The 25,602-nt window shown below is 51.8% G+C and overlaps 1 protein-coding gene across 2 annotated transcripts in view; it reads left to right on the top strand.

Annotated features, from left to right (window-relative positions):
* Positions 1-25,602, top strand: part of HMCN2 (hemicentin 2) — a 176,156-nt gene that overhangs the window by 27,238 nt on the left and 123,316 nt on the right. For both annotated transcript variants that reach the window (XM_055541400.1, XM_055541401.1), the window contains exons 5-15: positions 8,362-8,533; positions 9,182-9,288; positions 10,355-10,475; positions 12,905-13,168; positions 16,115-16,259; positions 16,790-16,911; positions 18,832-19,104; positions 19,978-20,119; positions 20,554-20,681; positions 21,776-21,889; positions 24,488-24,637. In XM_055541400.1, coding sequence (XP_055397375.1) covers positions 8,362-8,533; positions 9,182-9,288; positions 10,355-10,475; positions 12,905-13,168; positions 16,115-16,259; positions 16,790-16,911; positions 18,832-19,104; positions 19,978-20,119; positions 20,554-20,681; positions 21,776-21,889; positions 24,488-24,637 — 1,738 coding nt within the window. The remainder of the gene's footprint in view (positions 1-8,361; positions 8,534-9,181; positions 9,289-10,354; positions 10,476-12,904; positions 13,169-16,114; positions 16,260-16,789; positions 16,912-18,831; positions 19,105-19,977; positions 20,120-20,553; positions 20,682-21,775; positions 21,890-24,487; positions 24,638-25,602) is intronic.

A 25,602-nucleotide genomic window follows, 5' to 3' on the forward strand; every position in this document is an offset into this window, starting at 1 on the left:
TCAGACCAACAGGTCCCTCCCCGGTATCCCCCAGCGAAGGTCCAGACGCTGATCTGAGTTCTGCCTCTCCCAACCCATCGCCTGCGTTTTCCCCCTTGCCTGCTGCTGCCTCTCTGCTCTTTCTTCAATGCCCTGTGTCTTTTCTACCTCAGGGCCTTTGCTCGTGCGGCTTGTTTTTCCAGCTCCTCCTCCCCAGGCTCCTCATCTTTCCAGTCTGAGTGGAATCACGCCTTCCTCGATTTTTGTCAAGATTAATTCTCCTTTCATACCCCCTCGAAGCTCCCTGGGGGGCTTTATATAATCATAATTTTACAACTGTGTGATTATTTAATGCCGTTAGGCTGTGAGATCCCCAAGGGTAGGGCCCTTAAGGTCCCATTTACGACTGTGTCCCCAGCACCTGGAGCAGCCTCCAGCGTGGAGCAGGTGCTTGGTCAGTGGATGGACACAGACACCTGGTGAGTCGATGACGTGGGGTCCCTCGGGCTGGAGGAAGAGGAGAATGGGAGGAACAGCGTCTCTGAGGCCGCCGCGGCGCAGCTTCCAGCCAGCCCGTGTGTTGTGTATTTATGTCTCCAGGACCGTGTTTAGGTTAGCGCCTTCGCTCCCTGTTGACAGATGGCGTTTATGGTTCTTTGCGACACGCCAGGATTTATTTCTTTTGGCATGTCAGTCTGCTCTGGCACCAAGCCGCCCAAGCGAGGGTGGGAAGCATTTCAGAGTGGAGTGATGGCTTGGTCCTTGTTTGGGGGTGCATCTTATCTGGGCAGTTGCTCGGGAACTGGGTTCCTGCCAGTGGCAAGTCAGACTCCAAGCAGTTGGTGAGTTGGTGGGGCTGAACTCTCCAAGTCTCTCACTCAGGGCATGGAACCTGGGGTGAGCCCCTGGCTCCTGGCCTTGGTGCCAGCCTTCTGCTGTGGGAGCCTGGATGGGCAGCACATGTCTGATGTACTGGGATCTCCAATGGCCAGGACTGGTTGCCCCTGGGTAGGGGCCTGGGTCCCTCCCCTCCCTGGAAAGAGCGCCATCATCTGTCAGCTTCTTGCCTTGTACCTGGCCCCTTACAGTTGTCCCCAGACATTTGGCAATGGTCACCACCAACCTCCACCCCCAGGAGAGAGGGAACTGTGCCTTTGCCTGGCTAGAAGCTGCCAAAGTGCCCACACCCTGCCTGTTTGTCCTTTGACCTTTTCAGGGCATGTCCAGTGTGCCAGGAGTGGCACATTTTGCACTCACTCTTCTCTTTGTTTATTGAGCACCCACTTCATGCCGGGGCAGCTTTAGGTGTGGGGCGCTGAGAGATCATCTGTCAAGCTTAGATCTCACGCTTTCAGGCATTTAACTTTCTCTGCCTTTGAGATTCTGGAGTGACGAGAGGAAGGTGAAGATCCTTTCCCCGCTGGCAGAGGTCTTTTGGAGCTTTTGCCATCCTTCGATGGCCAGTGGGGGTGGGCATTAACCAGGGGAAAGGTGAACTGATCCCTCAGACAGTGGGCGGCAGGGGAGGTGGAATTAACAGGTGAGGAGACACAGGCCCTGAAGGTGACCCCGTCCTGGATCCTTCCCCGGATCACATCTGGCTTCAGACCCCACCCTAGCTCTGCCACTTGTCTGCTGCGTGACCTTGAGCATGGCACTTAACCTCTCTGGGAACCTCCGTTTCCTCATGTTCATAGCTGGGTCACGAGAGCCCTTGCCTGGAGAGATGGTGTCAAGGGTGGGAGGAAAACCCACGCTTGGGAGGGAGCCCTGAGTGAGAGTTAGTGGTGGCCATGGGATCTCCAGCCCTGTGCTTCGATAGGGAGTGCAGAATACACACTCCCAGGGGTCCAGGGAGCCCCTCTCAAGATTAAGAGCTCTCTCGGGATAAGGTTCTCAGGAAAGTAGAGCCTGGGGACAGTGCCCTGTGATGCCCAGTTGTCAGAGGCCCTCAATTTTCTGATCCGTGGCTCTTGAGGTCCATTCAGTGACCCCCCGTGTTGGCCCCTGCCTCACTGCCCCAGCTTCCTCAGCCTCTCTGGCTGTCAGATGTCCAGGGGAAGCCTTGGTTGGGGGGTGGTGGTGGTGGTGGTGATTTATCTGCCGTGAAGGGCTGAGCAGCAACCATCTGGCTGGGGTAGCAGCGCCAGATTCTCTCATTCCTTCCCCATCAGCGACAGAGAGACAAGCCCCAGCACATTGCTGGCTCCCAGGCCCCCTGGTCCTGCTGACATCTGGAAGTCATTACCTTCGCAAATAAACATTAAGCCTGCTTGATGAAGCCTCTCTGCTCAGGAGTGTCCCTAGATTCCTCTCTGAGCCCCGGAGCCACTGCCAGGTCCAGCAGGCTTTGCCCCCAGGCCTGGGCCTGCGGGAGTCTGGCCTTGCTGTGGGCCGGAGGGTCTGCACCCCCAGCTCTGGAGCGGCGATGTGTTACAGGGCCTCCCTTGTGGGTGGGCCACCTCCTGATGGGGTCGCTGGCCTTCTGGCCCACCTCAGCCCTCTCTCCATTGCGTAGTTCAGTAGCCTGAACTCTTGGGCATCTTCTCTCCATCGAAACATCCTAGAAAGAGCTTGTCATGAGAGTTGCAACACAGTAGCGGGCGTGGGACGCGTCTGGGTAATTGTCAAATGGTGCTGCCACCACCTCCTGCCAGCTTTGCTCGGTCATGATTTCCTCCTGACCCCTGACAAGGCCTGGCCCCGGGGGAAGGGGACAGCGGTCACAGAGCTGTTGCTTTGCTGTGGGGCAGCTGCCTCACTTGGCCAGCTTCTGTCTGCCTTTCTAGCCTGGGCTGCTACATCCCATCCACCCCCGCATGGACGAATAACCTTGTCCTCATTTCTTAACCCAAACAGGTGGGATCTTTTTAAGAGAAACATTATTTAGAAAGTCAGGCAAAAACAGAAGAATGAAGTAGCTCTAAATATAAAAACAGAAAAGTTTCAGAACACAGGATTCTTGTCCCGTGATGACTGAAATCTAGCTGTAAAATCCAGGAACATGTGTTTCAGCTCGGTCTCATCAAAATGTAGTCATTTTCCAAATCTCAAGCAATTCTTCCAATTCCCTTCTGTTCCCTTTCTCTTCCTTGGAAGAGCACGTGGTAGGCAGAGCTGAAGGACTGTGATTTAGGGCAAGGATGACCAATATGTAGCATACCAGACACCACTTTCTAATTCCATATCCATGGCAAACATTGCTAATCAATTACAGACCTTTTTCTAATTGAGTCTGAATGTGGCTTCTCATTTCTCCAAACGGCATTCCAAGAAGTCACTTCCAGTTGATTAGAGCTGACAAGCGACAGGATAGCACTATGGTTGCTCAGGTATACTTTAAAGTCATACTTGTAAAGATACACTCATTCCTTTTAGACGACTTTTACTTAAATTTTTTTTATGAGAAGTGTCAAAGATATTGAAAAGTAAAAAAAAAAAAAAAGGTACTATCTAGATTTAGCAATTCACATTTTTGCTCCAGCTGCTACATCTCTCTTTCTATACTTTTTGTTGAATCATGATGCCTTATCCATAAATAATTCAGTGTGGAATTAAAAAAAATAGACTCCAGCATAACCCATAGTATCACCTAATATAATGAATAGTACTTTGCAAGTATCATCTGATGCCAAGTCCGCATTCAAATTTCTCTATTTGTCCTCAAGCTGTTAAATCAGGTTTTAATCAAGGGCTGTGCGTTTTATGAGGTTGTTATGTCTGTTAAGTTTCCTTAAATCTGGAGGGGATCCATCCTTTTTTCATGGCACTGACTTGTTAGACAGGCGTTGATGACACAAAGTCCTGTGTTCTGGATTCGTCTGATTGTTTCCTTATGGTGTCACTAAGTTGTTGGTTTCTCCTCCACTTGTTCCTTTACTCCCTCTAAACTGGAAGTGAAAGTGTTAGTCACTCAGTCGTATCCGACTCTCTGCGACCCCATGGACTGTAGCCCTCCAGGCTCCTCTGTCCATGGAATTCTCCAGGCAAGAATACTGGAGTGGTTTGCCGTTCTCTCCTCCAGATCTTCCTAACCCAGGAATTGAACCCAGGTCTCCTGCACTCCAGGCAGATTCTTTACCGTCCAAGCCTGGAAGTTAGCTTTAAATGACTAATCAGATGGAGGCTGACCTTTGTGGCAGGAGTATGTCGTCCTTGGTGCTCTGTGTGTGTTTTCTATTACATCACACCAGGAGGAAAATGATGTCTGATTGTCCCCATTACTGATGACCAGTTTGGCTGGTTAAAGTGGTGACAGCCAGCTCTCTGCATTGCAAGCGTTTGTTTTTTCCTTTCTGACCCAAGGGGTCGGTGGGGTCACTCTAGGGCTCTAGTTCCCCAGGAGCTTTTCATCTCATGGTTTTAGCATTCACTGAAGATGCTTGCCTGAAACAATTATTTTATTAGAAGGTTGCAAAATGATGATTTCCTAATTGCATCATTCCTTCCACATTTGTTAATGGGCGTTCTCCCATGAAGATGAGCTTTTGCTTCTCCAAAGGGGTGATTTGGTTCCTCTGAAGTCATGGTTCCTACTAAAAAAATAGGGATCACACTTCTTTCTCTTTAATTAAGAATTTGCTTTTATTGGTGGCAAATGAGGTTTTATTGTTTTGAATTTTGATTTTATTTTTTGAGTATTTTTGTGGCACCTAGATTACATGGTGCTTCCCCAGTGGCTCAGATGGTAAAGAATAAGCCTGCAACGCAGGACACCCGGGTTTGGTCCCTGGGTTGGGAAGATCCCCTGGAAAAGGGAATGGCTATCCACACCAGTATTCTTGCCTGGAAAATTCCATGGACAGAGGAGCCTGGCAGGCTATAGTCCACAGGGGGACAAAGGGTCAGACAGGACTGAGTGACTAACCTTTGATTGTATAATTCAGTGTGGTTTGATTGATTATAGTTGTTATTCTTTTGGAGGCTCAAAGTCTCCCAAATTCCTATATCCTTCTGATATGTCTCCATTAGTCTTATTTTTTTGCCTTGACACATAGCTTGCAGGATCTTAGATCCCCGACCAGGGATTGAACCTGTGTTCTCGGCTGTGAAAACTCAGAGCCCTAACCACTGGACCATCAGGGAATTCCCGGTCTCCATTAGTCTTTGAGACCTTCTTTGCTTTATGAAATTACCAGTAGTCCTAGGCTGTCTTTGTATATTGCCTGCCCCAGACCCGAAATCAGCCATTTCTCCAAGGAACTCTGGTGGAAAACGGTAGGTAGAAACCACTGGGTTCTGAATTCACTTGGAATAAATTTATATTTAAAGAAAATCCGTGCAGCTGTCTCTTGGCCGTAAGAGAAAAATCTTGGTTGAGATTTCCTTCCTTGCTTTATCCTACAAGAGACATAAAATGGTTTTACAACCACAATATGGCTAGTTCTGATTGTTATTGTTGTTGTCCAGTTGCTAAGTCATACCTGACTCTTTGTGACCCCAATGGACTGCAGCACGCCAGGCTTCCTTCCCTGTCCTTCACTGTCTCCTGGAGTTTGCTCAAATTTATGTCTATTGAGTCGGTGATGCTATCCAACCATCTCATCCTCTGTCACCCCCTTCTCATCCTGCCCTCAGTCTTTCCCAGCATCAGGGCCTTTTCCAGTGAGTTGGCTCTTTGCATCATGTGACCAAAATATTACAGCTTCAGCTTTAGAATCAGTCCTTCCAATAAATATTCATGGTTGATTTCCTTTAGGATTGACTGGTTTGATCTCCTTGCAGTCCAAGGGACTCTCAAGAGTCTTCTCCAGCACCACAATTCAAAAGCATCAGTTCTTCAGCATTCAGCTTTCTTTATGGTCCAACTCTCACATCCATACCTGACTACTGGGAAAGCCATAGCTTTGACTATATGGACCTTTGTTGGCAAAGTGATATCTCTGCTTTTGAATATGCTGTCTAGGTTTGTCATAGCTTCCCTTCCAAGGAGCAAGCGTCTTTTAATTTCATGGCTGCAACCACCATCCACAGTGATTTTGGAGCCCAAGAAAATGAAATGGCACTGCTTCCGCTTTTTCCCCTTCTATTTGCCATGAAGTAATGGGACTGGATTCCATGATCTTTGTTTTTTGAACATTGAGTTTTAAGCCAGGTTTTTCACTCTCCTCTTTCACCTTCATCAAGAGGCTCTTTAGTTCCTCTTCACAGGAGACAATAAAACAATTTCACAATCACAATACAACTAGTTCTGCCAACTGCTGCTGCTGCTGCTGCTGCTAAGTCGCTTCAGTCGTGTCCGACTCTGTGTGACCCCATAGACGGCAGCCCACCGGGCTCCCCCGTCCCTGGGATTCTCCAGGCAAGAACACTGGAGTGGGTTGCCGTTTCCTTCTCCAATGCATGAAAGTGAAAAGTGAAAGTGAGGTCGCTCAGTCGTGTCTGACTTTTAGCGACCCCATGGACTGCGGCCCACCAGGCTCCTCCGTCCATGGGATTTTCCAGGCAAGAGTGCTGGAGTGGGGTGCCATTGCCTTCTCCTCTGCCAGCTGCTAACTACTAAATAAAAGTTTCTTTGCACTTTCCTTTTTTGTCCTCAGGATGCCCCTCACTGAGAAAATACAGTGGAATCCCTCGGTTCCTGATTTACTTGGAGCTAATCCTTTCCCTCATACTGGGGTTATGGTATCAATTTGTTGTACAGTCAGTTCATGTTTCATTTTGATTCTGTTTTAGGGTTGCGCAAGATGCTTCTTGACATAACTTGGCTTGAAAAGAGGTGCTTCAAAACTGTAGAGGTTCCCACCTCCCTCTTTTTTGGTTTTCTTACTGGAACCTGGGGGGCTCAGCTATTGCTAAAGAGGCGGTGTGAGCTGGGGTAGGGGGCGGGTGGAGTTGAGCCTTTGTGAGGCGAGCTTGAGGACCCTGTTCAAAAGGTGAGTGCCCTGCTGCATCACACACAGAGAGCAGATGCCCTGAACCCCTTACCCTTCACAGCTCCTGAGCCTGGGACATGACAGAGGGTGTCTGCCCACATGGGGCTCCCAGGCCAAGAGAGGTGACGGGTGTGAAACTAACCAGGAGTTGGTTGCTAAGGAAGGGGCAGGAATTTCTGCAAGAGAAGAGCGTTTTGGTGGGGGGAGCTGCCCAGTGGGGCATGGGATGGGGGTTCAGCCCAGCAAGCATGGGGGTGTCAGGAGCATCGTGATCTTGGGTCAGGTTGAACAGGTGAACCAGAGAACACAGGGACTTAGAGACTGTGGTAAGTCTTGGAGAAACAAGATAATTTTGTGCTTAGTAGAGACCATCTTGGGCTTCCAGGTGGTATTAGTGGTAAAGAACCCACCTGCAGAGGCAAGAGACATAAGACATGCAGGTCGGATCCCTGGGTCAGGAAGATCCCCTAGAGGAGGTCATGGCAATCCACTCCAGTATTCTTGCCTGGGGAATCCCATGGACAGAGGAGCCTGGAGGGATTCAGTCCATAGGGTCACAAAGAGTGCGACACAACTGAAATGACTTAGCAGGCAGGCAGAGACCATCTTAGACTGGGTCCAGGAGTGTTAACATGGGTCCATGCACGATAGGGGGATGGTCTTTGAGGGGACTTGAGAACCTCCTGAAATCATACTCTAAATGTGTGCCTAATGAGTATGATGTTCTGGAGAGTTATATGTCACCTGATTTTTCAATGGGACTTGTCCAAAACATAAGATTTTTATTGTTTTTTTATTTTAATTTAATTTTTTGGGCCGTGCCACACACAGGGATTGTGGGATCTTAGTTCCCTGACCAGGGATGGAATCCCAGACCTCAGCTGTCAAACCATGGAGTCCTAACCACTGGACTGCCAGGGAATTCCCCAAATGTAAGAATAAGCAATTGTACAACCAAGGATATTAGATTTCTCAGTGTTGTGATAAGGGTCAGGAGGAGACTGTCCACTTAAAGACATGGTCCTACTTAGAGAGCATGGTGCCTGGTGGGGGTTGTGGGCTGAGGGCCCTTGGGCAGGGATGGTGAACTGCGTTGCCCTGGGGGAGATCCCGGACTTCCAGGGTGCATCAGTGTGTAGGAAGCACCCGGAGGGCTTCCTGGAGGAAGTGATGGATGTCATAGAAATTGGCCATGTGACGAAGGAGGGGCCTCATCCCAGCAGAGGGGTGCCCTCTGCTCCTTGCATCTGAGCTGAGTCCTCTGGATGCCTTCATTCAGGTGTCACAGGCCAAGAGGGAAGTGGTGTGTGAATCAGGTCCAGTGTAGGGCAGGGGGGACTGTGATGGCCTCAAGTGACCTGGAAAGCCTGCATGCTGCCTCAAACTCACCAGGGGACCAGACGCTGCCCGCAGCTGGCAGCCTGCCGGGACCCACCTCTGGTGTGCCAGACGCAAGCAAGGCATCATGGGTACCTGCTGGCGTCAGCCCCTCACTCCTGCCCCCCAGGTGCTGAAGTGGGTGGAGTCAGCCCTCCAGGCCTCCAAGGTGCACCTGCTGTCCACGGACCACGAGGAGGGCGGTGAGCACACGTGGAAGATCCCCTTCGACCCCAGCCTGAAGGAGGTCACCATCTCCCTGAGTGGCCCAGGGCCCGAGATTGAAGTCCGAGACCCGTTGGGTACGTGCACCCCGGGGCTGGCCTCCTCCTTGGGCCTGAGACTGAAATAAAAGTCCAGGATGGGACAGAGAGGAGGCCAGGAGATTTTGGACATAAAACTCCAGGAGCACCGAGGGTAAGGGAGATGCTGAGTGGAAGGCAGAGAGGGTGTCTACAGTGGGTGAGGATGCAGCGAGGCCATTAGCAGCCCAGCGAGAGGAATTAAAATGATGACCGTCCCTGGGGCTGCCGGATTCACGTGGCATCTCCCCCGGGTTCTCTCTTCAGTGGCCTGGAGAGTCGGTGGGGCAAGAATTAGTGGCACAGTGTAGAGATGGGAAGTGGTGGGGGGGCTCTGGGAGGTGGGGTAATTTGTCAGGGTCATCCAGGCTCCATATGATTTGGACCCAGCTGCCTGGTGCCACGGTGCTCCAAGGATGTCCTGAGTACTCTGGTCCAGAGGCCAGGGGTACAGCCGGCACCTGGGGAGGGATGAAGATGGAGAGCTGGAAGAAGGAGAGGCCTGGGTACCCCCAAAGGCCTATTGTCAGTTCCTCTAGGAAGCCTGAGGCTGGGGTTGGAGGGATGTGGGTTCCTGGGGATGGGGAAGGGGGCTCTGTCAACCCAAGAAAAGGGTCGGGGGCTGAGCAGGTCTTGGGGCTTCCACAGGGAGGATCCTGCAGAGGGCTGATGGCCTCAATGTGCTCCTCAGCATCCCTGACTCTGCCAAGGTCGTGGCCTTTAAGCCTGAGCATCCCGGGCTGTGGTCCATCAAGGTAGGAGGCCTTGGCTTCCTGGGATTGGGGGAAGCCTGGAGCCCTGGGAAGCTGAGGGTTGGAGTGTGGGCAGTGATGTGGGCATATCGGTAGAGGTAGGGGGGCAAGATCAGAGGAGGAGTATTGTGCTTTGTGCCAGTGAGAGAAGTGGAGTGGTTTCAGGTTAGTGAAGGAACTTCAAAGAAGGACTTGGAGAAACCACTTGGGTGTCCAGAGGTGGGCGACAGGGTTGGCTCGCGGTTCAGGACCCTGTCCTTTGAAGAGTGCACAGAAGAAGCTAGGGTGACCTTGGGCTCAGAGGTACAGGACTGGCAGGGGAGCAGAGTCTGTTCTAACCTGCCGGGGACTGGGGGCCTGGGACTGGAGTCAGGGCTCCTGGCCAGGCACCCTGGGATGGGGCAGGTTGCTGTCTCCGAAGCACATGGCTTTAGCTGATCAGCAAACAGTTATGGAGCCCCTACTGGGTGCTGGGCTTCCCTGGTGGCTCAGTGGTTAGGAACGTGCCTGCCAAGCAGGAGACTTGGAAGATGCAGGTTCAGTCCCTGGGTGGGGAAGATCCCCTGGAGAAGGAAATGGCAACCCACTCCAGTATTCTTGTCTGGGAAATGCTATGGACAGAGGAGCCCAGTGGGCTATAGTCCATGGGGTCGCAAAGAGTCAAACACAACTGAGCGACTAAACCAACAGCAACTGGGTGCCAGGCACAGTGCTGGGCGCCGCGGGCACTGCTGTTCTTAGGTTCTGAGCATCTTTGGGCCGAGAGCTCTCATGCCAATGGGGAAGGCAAGGCAGGGGTTGGGGGACCCGTGGGTGTTGGGGGTGGGGAGCAGGAATGACAGGGCTGCTTAGAGAGTCCCGCTCAGGCAGTGCCATGGCTGGACTCTTCCTCTTCCATGGGGGGAGCATCGTGCTGGGTCCCCAGGGAGTGGGCGAGTTACCCACAAGTCTGCAAAGGCGGGAGAATTCCAGTTGCTGACTCCAGGCTGGGTCAGGTCAGCCACCTCCCACCTGGAGCTGGGGGGCTGGGGTCAGACACCCTGGTGACGTGAGCCTGGGCCTGGGCTAGATCTACAGCAGTGGCCGCCATTCAGTCAGGATCACGGGCATCAGCAACATTGACTTCCGAGCTGGCTTCTCCACTCAGCCCTCCTTGGACCTCAACAACACCATTGAGTGGCCCCTGCAAGGTACGGTGCTCTGGGCCCTGGGGCAACACAAGGCCGCCTTCTGCAGGGGTGGGGCTCACCTTTGGGAAGTTGGGGGCTGCAGTTCCGGGGGGCAGCCATGAGCCTGTGACTATGGAGCAGGCTTGCAGGGGTTGGTCCAGCCTCTCTCTCACATCACAGTGAACTGCACCCAGGGCTAGCACCTTCTCTTTGGGTTCCAGCCAGGGTGACCCTGGGACCGTTTACTTTTAGAACTTCCTTCCTGTCCCTCAAGGCCTCCACGAGCTCAGGCTGTCCCTCCTTTCCCTTTCTCTTTGTCAAGATTTGTCTGTCTATAGCCCCACTTCTTCCAGTGAACATCAGGCTGTTGTTGTTCAGGGGCTAAGTCATGTCCAACTCTTTGCGACCCCATGAACTGCAGCACATCAGGCTTCCCTGTCCCTCATTATCTCCTGGAATTTTCTCAAACTCATGTCCATTGAGTCAGTGATGCTATCCAATCATCTCATCCTCTGTTGTCCCCTTCTCCTCCTGCGTTCAATCTTTCCCAGTATCAGGGCTCAGAAATATGGTCTCTTGCCATGGGGCCATTTGGAGGGTTTTGCTGGAACCAGCTGAACAGAGAGATGGGAAGGACTAGGCCACAGCATATTAAAAAGTGGAGACATCACTTTGCTGACAAAGGTCCATATAGTCAAAAATATGGTTTTCTCAATAGTCATGTATGGAAGTGCGAGTTGGGCCATAAAAAAGGCTGATCACCAAAGAATTTATTTTCTCAAATTGTGATGCTGGAGAAGACTCTTGAGAGTCCCTTGGATACAAGGAGGCCAAATCAGTCAATCCTAAAGGAAATCAACCCTGAATATTCATTGGAAGGACTGATGCTGAAGCTCCAATACTTTGCTCACCTAATGTGAAGAACCAACTCATTGGAAAAGACTCTGGTGCTGGGAAAGATTGAGAGCAGGAGGAGGAGGGGGTGACAGAGGATGAGATGGGTGGATGGCATCACTGACTCAATGGACACAAGTTTGAGCAAACTCTGGGAGACAGTGAAGGACAGGGAAGCCTGGCATACTGCAGTCCATGGGGTTGCAAAGAGTGGGACTCAGGGACTGAATAAGAACAAGGCCAGGTCAAGATAACTCTGGACCACTGAATAGTGCCCCCAAAATGGTGCATGCTGGGTCCTTAGAGCTTTCTTTTGAGTCTGTATGCCCTCTAAAGTTTTTCGTTCTTGTCAGCCCTTATGGGTTTCCCTGCCAGGACCTGCAGTGATATCTTCAAAATGAAAAGTGGGCTGCTTATTCATTCTGTGTTTGTCTTTGCCAATAGCAGGGAGGTGGGAGGGAGGCAGAGAAACTTAACTCCTATTTTAAAGCCAAGAGAGATGAGAAATCCTAAGTGAAGTGCTATGGGGGTGGCGGGGGAGAGTTTGAAAGCAGAGCGGTCCTCAGGGACAGTCCCCAGTGGGAGAGGGTGACGGGGGCCATATGTGACCTTCTTTGGTTTCTGCTTTTGATAAAGATGTGGTTCCATCCAAGACATTTTTTTAAAGTGAGAAAAACAGCAGGGCAATTGCAAATGATAAATAATGATTGGCACTTGACCCCAGGGCACCAGGGAGTGGGGGAGGCTGCAGCGAACTGAACAGTGGGGGCCTGGGCCATGGGAGCAGCTGCTACGTGCCTTTGGCTGGTTGTTGCAACATGGGCAGGAAGCCCAGCACTGACACACTTGATTTTTCAAAGAACTCTGGACTTCTAGATTTATACATGCCCTTTCTAGACTGTTTGATTTTTTTTTCAAAAGATGGAAGGCATTTCATGGATCACGTCTACCACATCTTCTGGTTCCCAGTTTATGATCAGAGAGAGAGAGAGAAAAAAAAAAAAAAAGAATAGCTATCTGAAAAGGGAGAGACCTAACAGTTTCCAAATCAACTTAAAAGACTGTGAAACCCAAGTCCAGTTCTGGCTTTCCTGAGATAGTGTGGAAAGTACATTTCCAATGAGATGGGAAGGGAAACCACAGGAAAGCCAACCAGGAGTCAGCATTCCCAAACTGGGGTCTGCATCTCACCTCGGCCTGTCCCAGAGCCTGTCAGCTGACAGCCAACACCAGAGTTAATGGGAGGATAGGAGGGTGCCCTTTCTCAGTTCTGCTCCATGAGCACCCCAGTCGGCAGAGCAAAGATGACACAATCATGGGAAGCCATGGGTTGGAGGAGAGTGGTGTTTCAGGACCACGGACAGTAGCAATCCCCCTTCTCTCCTCATCCCACCCAGCATTCCTTGGCCCAGGGAAGAGAAGGTGAGGGAATGGGTGAAGGTGGACCAAGCGGGCTGGGTCCCTAACTATGGCTCTGGGGTGGGGCCCCTGCTTGGGGAGCCTTGTGGAGCCGAGCGCAGATGCCAGCACCTCCTTCCCTGCCCTTTCCTCTGTAGGTGTGCCCATCTCCCTGGTGATCAACTCCACGGGCCTGCGGGTACCTGGCCACCTGGACTCAGTGGAGCTCTCACACAGCTCAGGGCGGTCCCTCCTGACTTTGCCCACGCAGCCCCTCTCCAACGGATCAACCCACCAGCTGTGGGGTGGGCCGCCCTTCCACAGCCCCCAGGAGCGTTTCTACCTCAAGGTGAAGGGCAAGGATCATGAAGGAAACCCTCTCCTCCGTGTCTCTGGAGTTTCCTACCGTGGGGTGATTCCAGGTGAGTAATTGACTCCTACCGCCCCCAGCTCCCTGGCTCCCTTGGAGGCTCATTTCTCCCTGAAAGGCTTTCCTGATTCAATTAGATTAGGAAATGTTTATTCTTTAAACTGCAGGCTCTGCAATACATTATGCCAAATACTGAGATGCTTCAGATGCAGTTTTCAGCTCTAGGGTTTACTGCAAAGTCATCTATGCATCCATAAATCCATCCATGCATCTATCCATCCATCCATCCACCTGTGCATTTAACATTCATTTTGTATCAGTCATGGTTCTAGAAACTGTAGACACAACAGAGGGCAGGTTAGTTAATATAAGTATGCCCTTGCATAATCATAGTTACTATCATTATCATAATGATGGTCACACTAACCTAATCACCATTCTGAGCACGTCTCATGGGACAATCCTGGGCCAAGCACTTGCCATGCATTTGTTCATTAAATGCTTATATCAATTCCTTTTTATTCCCCCTCCTGGTCTAAAGGGTTTCTTTTTATAATCTCTTGCATACTCCTTGCAAAATCTATCTTTTCAAACCTTTTATTTTGAAATGATCTTGAAGAAGTAAAGTGTGAAGTGTTAGTCACTCAGTTGTATTCAACTCTTTGGGACCCCATGGACTGTAGCCCACCAGGCTCCTCTGTCCATGGAATTCTCCAGTCAAGAATACCAGAGTGGGTTCCCATTCTCTTCTCCAGGGGTTCTTTCTGGCCCAGGGATTCAACCATGGTCTCCTGCATTGCAGGCAGATTCTTGACTGTCTGAGCAACCAGAGAAGCCCAAGGTTACCAAAATAGTAATACATTTCTTCATTTACCTTCTCCTGTGTTAACATCTTTTTTTTTTTTCATTTTTTTAAATTGAAGTTTAATTGCTTCACAACACAGTGTTAGTTTCTGCTGTCCAACAACAGGAATCAGCTATATGTATGCATGTATCCCCTCCCTCTTGAGCCTCCTTCCCACCCCACCCCACCCCCACCCCTCTAGGTCATCACAGAGCACTGAGCTGACCTCCCTGTGTTCTTACACCCAGTTCTGAGATGTGTCTCCATTTTATTGCTGGGAAACTGAGGCCACTGACTTCACAGGGTTGCTCAGAGGGTTGCATAAGCTACACTGTAGGCACAAGTCACCTTGTGCCCCCGCCTTTGGTTGTGTTGTGCTGTTTCCCACGTGTGTGGCTTTTGCGGGTTTCCCGTGTGTCCCAGAGGTCTCGGCATCTAGGCTGGAGGCTCCCAGAGGGTAGGGCGACATCTTTGGCTTTCTAGATCTGCCTCTGGTCCTGGAGAGTGGGGTCTGAGTTCACTGGGCACCAGCCTCCTTACTGGGCTTGCTTCCCTCCTCCTGCCCGCTTCCCGCTCCGCTGGTAGTGACCCAGGAGGAGCTCAGAGGTGGATGACACTGACACCCCACATCAATGGTGCTCAGGGTTTCAGACTCCCCTGACCACTTCACTTAGGGATGCAGAGAGGGTGCTGAGATGCCCGTGGTGAGGTGGGGGACTTGGAGGACCTGAATGGGGCAGAGCATCGCAGGGCTAGGGCTTGGGACCCCTTCCTTCAGTCTCCTGGACTCCACTCCCTGGCTGTGGTCCCCAGGGCTCCTCCTGCCTTGGCCTTTGCAGCTTTCAGGAGGCATTTTCAGGCAGGAATCTCAGCAGGGGGACTAAAGCAGCCTCTATCTCTCTCTCTTTTCTCAGATGGCTCCCAGAGCTGGGGAGTTAAGTTCTGGCTTTTGGTCTCCAATTCAGCTCTGGATTAAAGGATAGGGGTGGAGTGCGGGAAGGGTGTGGTTTGGCAGGGGGAAGGGTTGGTTTGCTGGCCCCCACCACCACCTTCCAGGTCTGGAAGGCTGGGAGTTTGGGAGCAAGACACTGGGTTTGGAGACATGTGGGGTGGTGGGGCCCAGGAGTCCCTGGGCTTCTTTCAGCTCAAGGAAGAGGGAGCCAGAGGCTTCCAGTGTGTGTGTGGGGGGTGAGCCGTGGCTGCCGCGCGCACAGCTGAGGACGTGGCTGGATGGTCCGACACCCCTCTCCCCTGGGAGGTGGCAGGGAGCCCGTAACATGATGTCACCACCGCCCTCCCACCCCCAGCGCTGTGCTCGGAGGAGGTCTGGCCCATTGTCTCACCCTCAGAACATCTCTGGGGTGGATGAGGGAGAGGGCAGCGCAAGGGTTCCCCACAAGCCTGCAATCACCCAGCGAGGCACAGACAGCCCGAGACTGACACTGCGGGTCCATTCTCAGACGTTTCCCCTGAAGTGACTCCAAGAGCCAAGGAAAGACTATGTGCCACCCCAAGGCCAGGGTCAGGTGGGAGGAGGCAGTGGCGTCTCTGATGGAGGGCCCCAGAGGCTCATCCGAAGCTGTGAGATTACATGGAAATCTCTTATTTTATCTCAAAAATGTGTGTGAACTCTGTATTCACAGCCATGCTCCAACTAGGCTGATTTTTTTTTTTTTAAAGGCTTCCCGCCCACAGATTGTGAGTAAAACTGACCTTGCAGGAGGGGCGAGAGATGCACAGCCCTCCCCAGGCCCCTGGAGAGTCCCATCTGGGGAGCATTTCATCAGATTTGAGGGCTGGTTTGACTTCTCTGTCTCCCACACAATTGACACATTAGAGGCACAAGCCATAAAACCCCCACAAGGCTTCATGGAAGGAGCTGGCCCTGCCATGTGCGCGTGCCAAGGGCTTCCCACTCACCACCTCTCACCAGCAGCTCACCACAACTCGATGAGGTGACTAATGCCATTAACCCATTTTACTGAGGCTTAAGGAGGTGATGCCCCCTGTTCTCAGATGGTGAAGCCAGAGATTGAAGCCCTGACTTCTGACCCCTGAGTTATCCTTGTGGGTCTCTGTGTTGCTAGGTGTGTCGAGGGCAGGCTGACGGGTGGAGGGCAGGGAAGAATCTTGAGTGCTTGTCCTTGCCCACAGGTGCCCCCCTGGTCAGCATGCCCCCCAGGATCCATGGCTACCTACACCAGCCCCTGCAGGTCTCCTGCTCTGTGCACAGCACCCTCCCCTTCCGGCTACAGCTGCGGCGGGATGGAGCCAGGCTGGGTGAGGAGAGGCGCTTTCGGTGAGTGGCTCAGGGCTGCCCACTGTCCCCAGTCCCAGGGCTCCTGGGGGCCTGATGTCCTGGAGGGACCTAAGGGGTGGTGGGTGGCACACCTGGGACCTTGGTCATCCTGCTGGGCACCTCCCAGCTTGGCCAGGGTTGGGGGAGAGTGGGTCCCTGAGGCTCCCACCGCTGCTGGGCCATCACTCCTTGGAGGAGCTATAGGCCTTCCTCAGATTCTGAAAACTCAACCCGCGAAGGCCTGGTTCTGTGCTGGTCAGTGCAGGAAGGACCCTCTGAGACCTTCCCTCCTATGGTTGGAAGCCTGGGGCTCAGAGAGGGGAAGGGCCTTTCTCAGAGTCACACAGGATATCGTTGGGATTTGCATGTCCTTAGCTGCCTGTCTCTTCTCACCAGTCTTTGAGAGGTTTAGGGGCCTCTTTCTGGGCAAGATTCAGGGGGCCAAGCCCCCATCCGGAAGCCTGGATGAGGCCAGGGGACCCTGATGGGGGCAGTGCAGTTGTGTGTCTCCAGCTGTCCTGTGTTTGCAGGGAGTCAGGGAACAGCAGCTGGGAGATTCCACGGGCCTCCAAGGCCGAAGAAGGCACGTATGAGTGCACGGCAGTCAGCCGGGCGGGGACCGGGCGAGCAAAGACTCAGATCGTCGTCACAGGTCTGTCCCCTTGGGCCCGTCCTGACTCTCCCCTGTAGGATTCCCTCCCAGGCTCTCCCCATCTGTGGGTGAGTGTGCCAGCCAGCTGCTAGGGACCGTCCATCATCTGGAGCCCGACGCCCACATTGCACCTGCGTGCTGGCCTCTGGTTTGGACTGTCTGCCCCACAAATGGCCTGCGGTTGCAGGAAGGTTGAGAAGCCCTGCTCGGGCTCTGCCTCCCAGTCCCCAGCCTCAATCCCACCCTTGACTTCTTGATCAGCCCCCAGGCCCTTACAGGGGCCACCATCCACCTTGTCCCCAACCCTTAATGCCTCCAGGTCCTGCCACCGTGGCAGCATTGAACTCAGGAAGGTTGGAAAAGCCACAGATCCTCTTACAATGAAATTAGCTTTATTTTAAAAATAATGAACCTAAGCTGCCTTTATGGACTTTCCCAGTGGCTCAGTGGTAAAGAATCCACCTGCCAATGCAGGAGACAAAGGTTCAATCCCTGGGCTGGGAAGAACCCCTGGAGGAGGAAATGGCAACCCACTCCAGTATTCTTGCCTGGAAAAATCCCATGGACAGAGGAGCCTGGTGGGCTACAGTCCATGGGGTCGCAAAAGAGTCGGACACGACTTAGCAACTAAACAACAACAAAGCCGCCTTGAAGAAAAGGGGCCCGATGAACATAGAGGAATCAGTCACTCTGCATTCCTAAACCCTCTCAAAATCACTCATGCTCCCTGTAAGAAGACTGGAAAATATAAGCCAACAGAAAAGATGGAACTGACCTGTGACCCCTCCACTCTAGAGATAACTTTGACAGCATTTTGCTTTACTTCTTTTTGGACCTTTATCCATATGTGCATTTTAAGAAAAACGGGATATATCCTACATACTTACAACAACCTGATTTGGTGTCTGGAGTCAAATTTCCCCATTGGATAGCATGGTCATTGGCATGTGGACCCAGCCTTTTTCCTATAGGTCCTGCAGACTGTCCCTGATCAGGTGGTCTCTGAGCTGTCACTTCTTAATGGTTTTTTCTTATTGAGAGTGTGGGTTTCTAAGCTCTTTCTTCTTTGGGGGCAGTGGGCTTACTTAGTCCACATTTGGCTGCTGTTTATACAGAGAATAGCTCTGTACTTGTTACTCTTTTCCAGTTGAGGGTGATTTCCAAGACTTTATCCACCAGTGTGGAATTATTGGGGCTTCCCAGGTGGCTCAGCAGTAAAGAATCTGTCTGCCAATGCAGGATAAACTGATTCAATCTATGGGTCGGGAAGATCCCCTGGAGAAGCAAATGCAACCCACTCCAGTATTCTTGCCTGGGAAATCCCATGGACAGAGGAGGCTGGCGGGCTACAGTCCATGAGGTCACAAAAAAGCCGGACACAATTTAGTGACTGAGCATGTACACTCGTGGAATTATTGCCTCAAAGGGTATGAAGTGTGGGTTGTTTGTTTATTTTAGTCATTACATCGTGTCTGACTCTGAAACCCCATGGATTGGAGCCCGCCAGGCTCCTCAGTCCATGGGATTTTCCAGGCAAGAATACTGGAGTGGGTTGCCATTTCCTTCTCTAGGGGATCTTCCCGACCCAGGGATTGAACCCGCATCTTCTGCATTGGCAGGCGGATTCTTTACCACTGAGCCACTGGGAAAGCCCTGAAGAATGGGCTAACTCTTGCTAAATTTTGCTGTTGGCTGTTGTATGGAAATCAGACGTGCATGCATGCACACACACACACACAGCCCCCGGGAGGGTGTGAGATGGCCGTGTGGTGGCATCGTCTGGGCATGGTGAGCAGATGCTGGTGAGCTGCTCTGCTGGGGGAGACAGTGGACTCTGGGGTCTGGATGCCACCAGGGTCTGCAGGATGTCTCCCTCCCCATGCCAATCCCTCAGTGCCTCCTGCGCTCCTGTTCCTGCAGACCCCCCACCGCAGCTGGTCCCTGTCCCCAATGTGACCGTGTCCCCCGGAGAGACCGCCATCCTGTCCTGCCTGGTCCTGAGTGAGGCCCCCTACAACCTGACCTGGGTCCGGGACTGGCGAGTCCTCTCGGCCTCGACGGGCAGAGTCACCCAGCTGGCCGACTTATCCCTGGAGGTCAGGAACACCACCCCCAGCGACGGCGGGCGGTACCAGTGCATGGCCAGCAACTCCAATGGAGTCACGAGGGCATCCGTCTGGCTCCTGGTGCGAGGTGAGGCTGCTCACTACCTGGCATTTCTCCAGGAGCCCATCCATCCATCCCTCTGCTCAGACATCAGCTCTGGCAGGCAGCATCAGCCCTTCCAGAGTTTTCTCAACCTCCAGAGTAAGAGGATTCTGTAGCCTCCCAGCCTAAGTGTAGTGGTTCGGCACTGTTGGGAAGTTCATCCTCATAGCTAGTCGGCCAAGCCAATTTCACTGTGTCCTGTCCTCTTTCCGGGCCATTAAGCACGTCCATTGTCCAGCCCTCTCGATATGCAGGACAGAGATGGGACACTGGAAACTTCTGGAAGCCCAGAGATCAGATGTGCTCAGCAGGGTTTGGGTAGCACCCACCAGCTGGAGGTGGAGAAGGCAGTAAGAGGAAACATGTCCAGAGGGTTAGTGCCTGGATCAGGTACTCACCTGGGATTTAGGTCCACAGGATTTAGATGGATCCTGCTTCTCTAGGGAACTATCTCCCCCAAGTGTAAAAGTGAGTGTGTTGGAACAAATTTCACTCTTGTGCCAATGACTCTGGATTGGCTGCTTAGAGTGTGTTGAGAAAGATTCTGAGGCCATATCGAGGCTGCTGGTATAGGAGGGGCTCAGCTCAGAGCAGAAATTCAGGGAGCTCAAGGCTCCCACCAGGGGCTATTGGGAATTCAGGTCCCCATGTGGCCTGGGGAATGTGCCTGGGGGCTGCTGGTCAACCCCGGTTCCCCGAGAAGCTGCTCCCAAGGATGCAGGTCCCTCGGGGCCCTTCCTTCCTGTGTCTCTGCTGTCTGTGGCCTCAGGGAGGAGCAGGGGGCCCAGGGCTGGGTACCTGGGACAACATGGCCGCTCTGACAAGCTCCTCCCCACCTGTCCACTCCTTGAACTCCAGAGGCCCCGCAGGTCAGCATCCACACCAGGTCACAGCGCTTCTCCCAGGGCATGGAGGTGAGGGTCCGCTGCTCGGCCTCCGGATACCCTGCACCCCACATCTCCTGGAGCCGCGAGGGTCGCGCCCTGCAGGAGGACAGCAGGTGAGGGCCTCAGGGACCTCTCTGGGCCTCAGTCTTCTTAACTGTAGCAAATGGGGGCGTGGCATTTGCCCCGCCTTCTTCCTGATGATTTGAGACTCAGGAGCGAGATCATTTGGGAAACAGCGATGCCTCATGTGGGTCTGGAGTCAGGTGTTCCAGCCGCAGAATCCGGCAGACCTGTGCTTGCATTCTGCCTCTGCCATTCAGGCTGTGTGCCCCTGGGCAGTTCACCTTACCTTTCTGAGCCCGATGAATGAAAAAGGAACATAAAAAGTGATGAACCCACAGCCTGGCACAGATCAAGCAGTCAGTGTAAAATGGTGTCACTGGTGATGTTGTTAATTAATCTGCTTTTAATAATGACTTGGGCAACCCCATGTAACCCAACCTAACTGGCCCCTTCCTGTTGAACACGTTTCATGGCACAACTCCAGAGTCCGCGTGGATGCCCAGGGAACCCTGATCATTCAGGGGGTGGCCCCAGAGGATGCTGGGAGTTACAGCTGCCAGGCTGCTAATGAGATTGGCAGAGATGAAGAGACGGTCACCCTCTACTATACAGGTATGTGGGTCAAGGGCATCTGCAGAAGAGGGTCCCCAGTCCTGCCTCCCCCCCACCTCCCTTTCTCCCTCTCGTCCACAGATACTTAAGAGTATCTACTGTGTGGCAGACACTGGGATACAATAGTGAACACAGGGTCCCCGTCCAGGTAGAGGTTATATTCTAATGAGGAAGCAAAATGCAAGCAGATGAATAAGGTACTTTCAGATGGTGAAGGTGTGGGACAAGCACAGAGCAGGGTGGTGTGATGGAGCGACGTGTAGCTGGGCAGAGAAGGACACATACACACAGGATCAAACCCTTGCCCCAGACGGGAATGGGAACAGCGTTTCAGGGAGAGAGACAGGGTGGGGCCAAAGCCTCGAGGTAGGAATAGCCCTTGGGGTCCCCAAGGGGCTGCAAGGAGCAGGAGGCTGGCTGGAGTCAGGGGCCAGGGAGCGGCAGCCAGCCCCTGTGGTGCATTTTAGAACCTTGTAAGATTTCACCTTTTACGCCAGGTTCAAAGAGGACAATAAAAAAAAAAAAGAGTGTATGTATATCTGACTCACTTTGCCGCAAGCAGAAACTACCATAAAGCTGTAAATCAACTATACTTCGATAAAATTTATCTTTAAAAATTACATATCAGAAAAAGGAACTATACATTAAGGTGTTTAGAGGTAAAGGGATATCATATTTGGAACTTATTCTCACCCATTTAGAAAAAAAAAAAGAATACAGAGAGAATTCCATCATGATAAAAGGAAACGAATATGGCAAAAATGTTAACATCTGCTGATATGGGTGAAAGGTACATGAAAAACCTTTGTATTATTCTTGCAACTTTGCTTTGTGAAATTACTTCAAAATAAAAAGTTAAAAAAAAAAAAAAAGAGGACAAGAAGGGAGTTTAGTCCCGGGAGTAACTGGCTTTTTAAAAACCGGCCAAGGCTGCATCTTTCTGGGAGTGCTGTTCCGGTTGGTGGGGGGTGGGGAGGAGACAGGTGCTCAGCCCCACCCTGGCCCCTCTGCCCCTCCCCCAGCTGGGAAAACCGGCCTGTTGCTCTAGGGAGTCTATGGGTTGGTCCCCAATTCCCCATCTGCTCCCCACACAGACCCACCATCCGTGTCGGCTGTGAACGGCATGGTGCTGGCTGCCGAAGGGGAGGAGGCGGTGCTGGAGTGCGAGGCGACCGGGGTGCCCCCGCCCCGGGTCATCTGGTATCGAGGTACATGGATTGGGTGGGGAGAAGGGCCTGCAGAAGGGGCCTGCGGGGGGCCCTGAAGGATCAGCTTTCCAGGACGGTCATGGGGGGCACTTGGAATGGGGTGTCTGGGGAGAATGGGCTGTTTCAAGCAGCCCCCGTCACCCCTAGCCCAGTAACCATATATAACTGATGCAGATTGGCTCTGTGATCAGGAGCAGGATTTAGAATAGACCCAGGTTTGAATTCTGGCCCAGTGAGTGGCCTCGGACAAGTGGCTTGACATCTGTGAGCCTGCTTCCTTAACTGGGAAATCAAAGACAGCTTGTTTTCTCCCTAACATTTCTCTTGTTTATTTGGCTGCCTCGGGCCTTAGCTGCTACACACAGGCTCTTTAGTTGTGGCAGGTGGGGTCCATCTCCCTGACCATGGATCGAACCCGAGCCCTCTGCACTGGGAGCGCGAGGTCCTGGCCACTGGACCACAGTCTCTGAGATAGGTTGGTTGTGTGAGGATTAAATGAGTCCATATGTGCAAATTGTTTAGAACAAGCCTGGCCCATGGCCTGGGCTCAGTATTCTTAATGGTGGTGATGAAGATTCTGTGATTATCAGACAGCTGGCAGTCGTGCTGAGCGTTCTGTTGTGAGGCTTTTCTGAATTAGTTTGTGTAGAGGGTTTTCTGTGTGTTGGACCCCGAGCTGGAGTTTGATCGACAGGAGCCGCTCTTGCTCCCACATCAGTGGGACCTGGGTTCCAGGGCTCCTGCCTTGGACTTTCCAGGGCAGAACCCTGGGCTCCTTCTCAAGCACAGCCCCCTCCCACCCAGACACACTCCAGCCTTGGCAGCACCTGCCTGTGATCTCAGCAGAGCCTCACCTTGACACTGACAGGCAGTGTTAGCTCAGAGATTAAGCATTTTGTCTGTGGTCACCAGCTAGTGGTGGCAGAGGCCTCGGGACTCCTTCCTCAGGGTGTGGTCACTGCCTGTCGTGGCTGGGAGCTCTACCAGCCCAGCCCAGGAGCCACCTTTTTAAAGGGGGATTTCCCAGCGGAATGGCTTCCCAGGTGGCACCAGTGGTCAAGAATGCAGGAGACGCCAGAGATGCCGGTTCGATCCCTGGGTCAGCAAAATCCTCTCTGGATAAGGCAATGGCCACCCAGTGCAGTATTCTTGCCTGGAAAATCCCATGGACAGAGGATACTGGAGGGCTACAGTCCATGGGGTCGCAAAGAGTCGGACATGACTGAGCACAGCACACACACACCACCCCTTGGAATGTTATTCAGCCTTAAGAAGGCATGACATTCAAGTTATACGACAGTGTGAATGTAGTTATCATTGAACTGTATGCTTGAAAATGATTAAGATAATAAATTTTATGACTTTCTTTTTCGCCACAATTAAATTCTTTGATTTGACTCCCATGACAAAGAAAAAAATTGGAAAAAAAAAAATCAGGCCCATAGCAGCTATTGTGTAGAAATTTCCCCCTACTTCTAATTGGCCAAACGAAGAAAAAAATATTTTATCTGTGACATTTTCAGAGACATTTGCTCTAATATGGGGTAATTAAGTAGTAAAAACTTAAAAGAAAAGATAAAAAATTTCCTTAATTTGGAAAAAAGGAATGCAATTTTGATACAACATAGATGAACCTTGAAAACATGATGCTAAGTGAAATAAGCCAGACACAGAAGGACAAATATTATATGATTCCACTTAATTGAGTGGGATCTTTTATAGGAAATGCCTAGTATGTGCAAATTTAGAGACAGAGAGGAGAAAGATGGATGCCAGGGGCTTGGGGAGGGGCAAGTGGAGAATTAGTGTTTAATAAGTAGGGCTTCCATTTGAGAAGATGAAAAAGTTTCGTGGATGGATCATGGGGATGTACCTGATCCTGCTGGATTGGACACTCAGTGCTTAACACGGTAAAATCTTGTGTTATGTATATTTACCACGATTTTAAAAACAAAAAAAATTAAGTTGTAAAAAAGGTTCAAAATCAGGGTGATCCCTCAGGCCTTAGGAGCCTGGAGGGGTGGGAGTCAGGGAACAGTAAGAGAAATGAGAATGAAGCATCAGAGAGGCAGAACTGTGGAGGGGATGGTGGGGGGCTTCTCCCAGAGCTGACCCAAGCCTCAGTCTGCCCCTGAGCAGAGGGCAGGGACCCAGGAGGGAGACCCAAGCGAGGCGTTCTTGGGTAATGAACCTGTCACATGCAAGGGGGCAGGCTGAGGCTCACTGTTGGCCAACAGAGGGACTCAGGGAACTGGACTCAGGGTTGCTGACTTAAAAGAAAATTTTTTAAATTGTGGTAAATTGTGCATAACATATCCATTACAATCTTGACCATTTTTAGGTATATTCACATTGCTGTACAACCATCACCACCACCTATCTCCAGAACTCTTTTCATTTAGCAAAACTGAAAATCTGCACCCATTAAACAATAGGGGTCCTGATTGCAGGGTGGGGGGGTCTTTACCTCACCCACACCCCTCTGAGGTCCCAGCCTTGTGGAGTTGCAGGAACCCAGGGTCAGGAAGGTAGCCTGATCCCTGGGCCTCCTGTGGCAACCATGGATACCTGCCTGATGTTTTCTTATCTTTGGTCCAGGGGATCTTGAAATGATTCTGGCCCCCGAGGACTCCATTTCTGGGACGCTGCGGATCCCGGTGGTTCGTGAGAGGGATGCTGGCGTCTATACCTGCCGAGCTGTCAATGAGTTGGGCGACGCCTCTGCAGAAATCCGGCTGGAGGTTGGACGTGAGTGTACACCTTGTCCCCACCTGTGTCCTGCCACCTGCCCTACTTCTGGGCAGGGAGGAGAGAATGCTACCCTGTAGCCTGCCAGCGGGGAATTTGCATCATTTGGATCCAGAGCATGTGGGACAGGGATTTTAGAGGGAGATGGTGTATGCACTCCCACTTGCTGTGTAACAAATCGCCTGGAGACTCTGTGGCTTAAAACAGTGAGCATCTATTGATGCACAGTCCTTGAATGTTAGGATTCTGGTTCTGACTCAGGGTCTCTCACGGGAAGGCACTTATTATGTTGGTCCGGGATGTGGTCACCTGAAGGCTTGACTGGGGCTGGAGGATCCACCCTAAGTTCATGTATGAGGCTTTTGTCAGGAAGCCTCTGTTCCTTACCCTTATGGTCTTCCCTGGAAGGTTTCTCGTGACATGGGTTTTCCTAGAGAAAGTGAGTTGAGAGGGATAGAGAGAGAGAATCCAAGATGGAAAAGTTTAGTTTAGTTGCTCAGTCGTGTCTGACTCTTTGCGACCCCATGGTCTATAGCCTATCAGGCTCCTATGTCCATGGGATTTTCCAAGCAAGGGTACTGGAGTAGGTTGTCATTCTCTTCTCCAGGGGATCTTCCCGACCCCAGGGATTGAACCTGGGTCTCCCACATTGTAGGCAGACGCTTTACCATTTGAGCCACCAGGGAAGTCTCTGAGCCACCTGGGAAGTAAGTCTTTATAGCCAGTCACAGTCTTGGAAGTGACATATCATCGTATATCCTATAGGTCACATGGACCAACCCTGGTATTGGTAGGTGGGAGAGACCCCTCAAGTGTGAGAGTCCCAGGAAGCAGGGGACATTGCTCACCATGGAAATAGTTTGGCTCCAGCTTGGGCATTGTCATCCCTGAGACCTGAGTTCCAGTTTTGTCTCCATCACTGACCATCTATATGCTTTGGTCAAGTCATTGACCCTCAGTTTCCC

Source organism: Bubalus kerabau, chromosome 11 (genome assembly GCF_029407905.1).
Source record: "Bubalus kerabau isolate K-KA32 ecotype Philippines breed swamp buffalo chromosome 11, PCC_UOA_SB_1v2, whole genome shotgun sequence".
NCBI classification, from domain to species: Eukaryota; Metazoa; Chordata; class Mammalia; order Artiodactyla; family Bovidae; genus Bubalus; species Bubalus kerabau.